At 28.8% G+C, this 1,418-nt stretch overlaps 1 protein-coding gene across 1 annotated transcript; it reads left to right on the forward strand.

Moving 5' to 3' along the window:
- Positions 1 to 335: 335 nt before the first annotated feature.
- LOC100575838 lies at positions 336 to 1,164 on the forward strand. The gene is made up of 2 exons (XM_003248911.3): positions 336 to 542; positions 649 to 1,164. The coding sequence occupies exons 1-2, from the start codon at positions 411 to 413 to the stop codon at positions 1,162 to 1,164; spliced, it is 648 nt and encodes a 215-aa protein (XP_003248959.3). The 5' UTR covers positions 336 to 410.
- The last annotated feature ends 254 nt before the right edge of the window (positions 1,165 to 1,418 follow it).

Raw genomic sequence — 1,418 nt, forward strand, 5'->3', positions numbered from 1 at the left:
ATTTGTTATTTATCTACAAATATAAATAAGAAATCCTTCGTAAATACTTATAAAATATTTTTTCTTATTATATTTTCCATATTCAATAAAGTTACAGTGGTAACTTATATGGTAATACATAAACATAATTCTCTGGATAATATAAAATTTAAAATTAACTCAGCTGGTAAAAATGAAGAAACTATAATTTAATTTAAAGTTAGAGCAGAGGTATATGAGTGAAGTTTAAGGTAAAATTCACTCAAATGTCAAACTATCAAAATAAGTTTATACATTTAAATTAACTCAACTTTAACTTATTAACTCGGTAATGCTCAGCCTCGATGATAATATTAATTTACCAATAATAGTTTGCGTAATTATTTCTAATAAATTATGATTTATATTTTCAGCATTTTAGTGTGCACAATATGAACACATATCAATGCATTTTTTGCTTATTTGGTGCAGAATCGCTCAATCTTATGATCATTCACTTAGCGATGGAGCATTTTGAATACGAACCGTTATGCTTGGAGCGAAGTCTGATAGACATTTTTTGCGTAAGTACATTATTAAAGAATAACGTTTACCTATAGTAAATAGTAATTAATATCAGTATAGAATAACAATAATTATATTAATATTTTTTACAATGGTTTGTTGCAGGACGACAAAAAGATTGAAAATCTTATGATTTTGAACATTAAGAAATCCATACCCGCTGGTATAATGAAAGTTGTGGATGCGAAACCACTAAAAAATGTCAATAAAAAAAAATGTGAAACAGATCCCGCTGACACAATATGTACGAATACGGAATCAGTTAACATCGACAATACTACTCAGGTCTCAAAAAGAAGTATTAAAGATGTGGAGCACCCATCAAAAAACACACTAAAACCGGCCATTGACAACAAGAATAATACGATTACATCCGATGGAGTGAAAAGAAACGTTCTAAGAGATGAACAACAAATTCCAAATGTTGAGGCATCAATCGTAAGTGAGAAAAAAAAATCATCAGTGTCAATTTATGAAATTATGAACAATATTGAATTAAAAAAAAAGATTGGAAAACCATTTAAAGAAAAAGGTGTAAAAACCCTTTCATCTGACGAACGAATCGATAAGTCCAAAAAACATACAAATAAGAAATTGGATAATACATGTAAAAATGAATGAAATTCGTCAAAAAAGTCCAGGAAACATGAGTTCAATTACGAAAGCAGTTGACATTGAAAATACTAGACAACTGCCAAGAAGAAGTACTAGAAATATTGTTAACCGATCAAAAAACACAATAAAACCGGAAATTGATCACAAAAATAATACGGGTTACATCTGACGAAGTGAAAAAAAATGTTCCAAAAGATGATGCAAAACGAATTCCAAATAGTCGGGCACCTATCGAAAAAGAAAAAAAGAAATCATCCGAA

Source organism: Acyrthosiphon pisum, unplaced genomic scaffold, assembly GCF_005508785.2.
Source record: "Acyrthosiphon pisum isolate AL4f unplaced genomic scaffold, pea_aphid_22Mar2018_4r6ur Scaffold_15852;HRSCAF=16511, whole genome shotgun sequence".
Classification (NCBI taxonomy): domain Eukaryota; kingdom Metazoa; phylum Arthropoda; class Insecta; order Hemiptera; family Aphididae; genus Acyrthosiphon; species Acyrthosiphon pisum.

What these genes read in the sequence shown, in the direction of transcription:
- LOC100575838 (XM_003248911.3), top strand. Translation starts at nt 411, where the DNA reads ATGAACACATATCAATGCATTTTTTGCTTATTTGGTGCAGAATCGCTC. An exon ending in GTCTGATAGACATTTTTTGC is followed by an intron (nt 543 to 648) that starts GTAAGTACATTA and finishes GGTTTGTTGCAG; the next exon opens with GACGACAAAAAGATTGAAAA.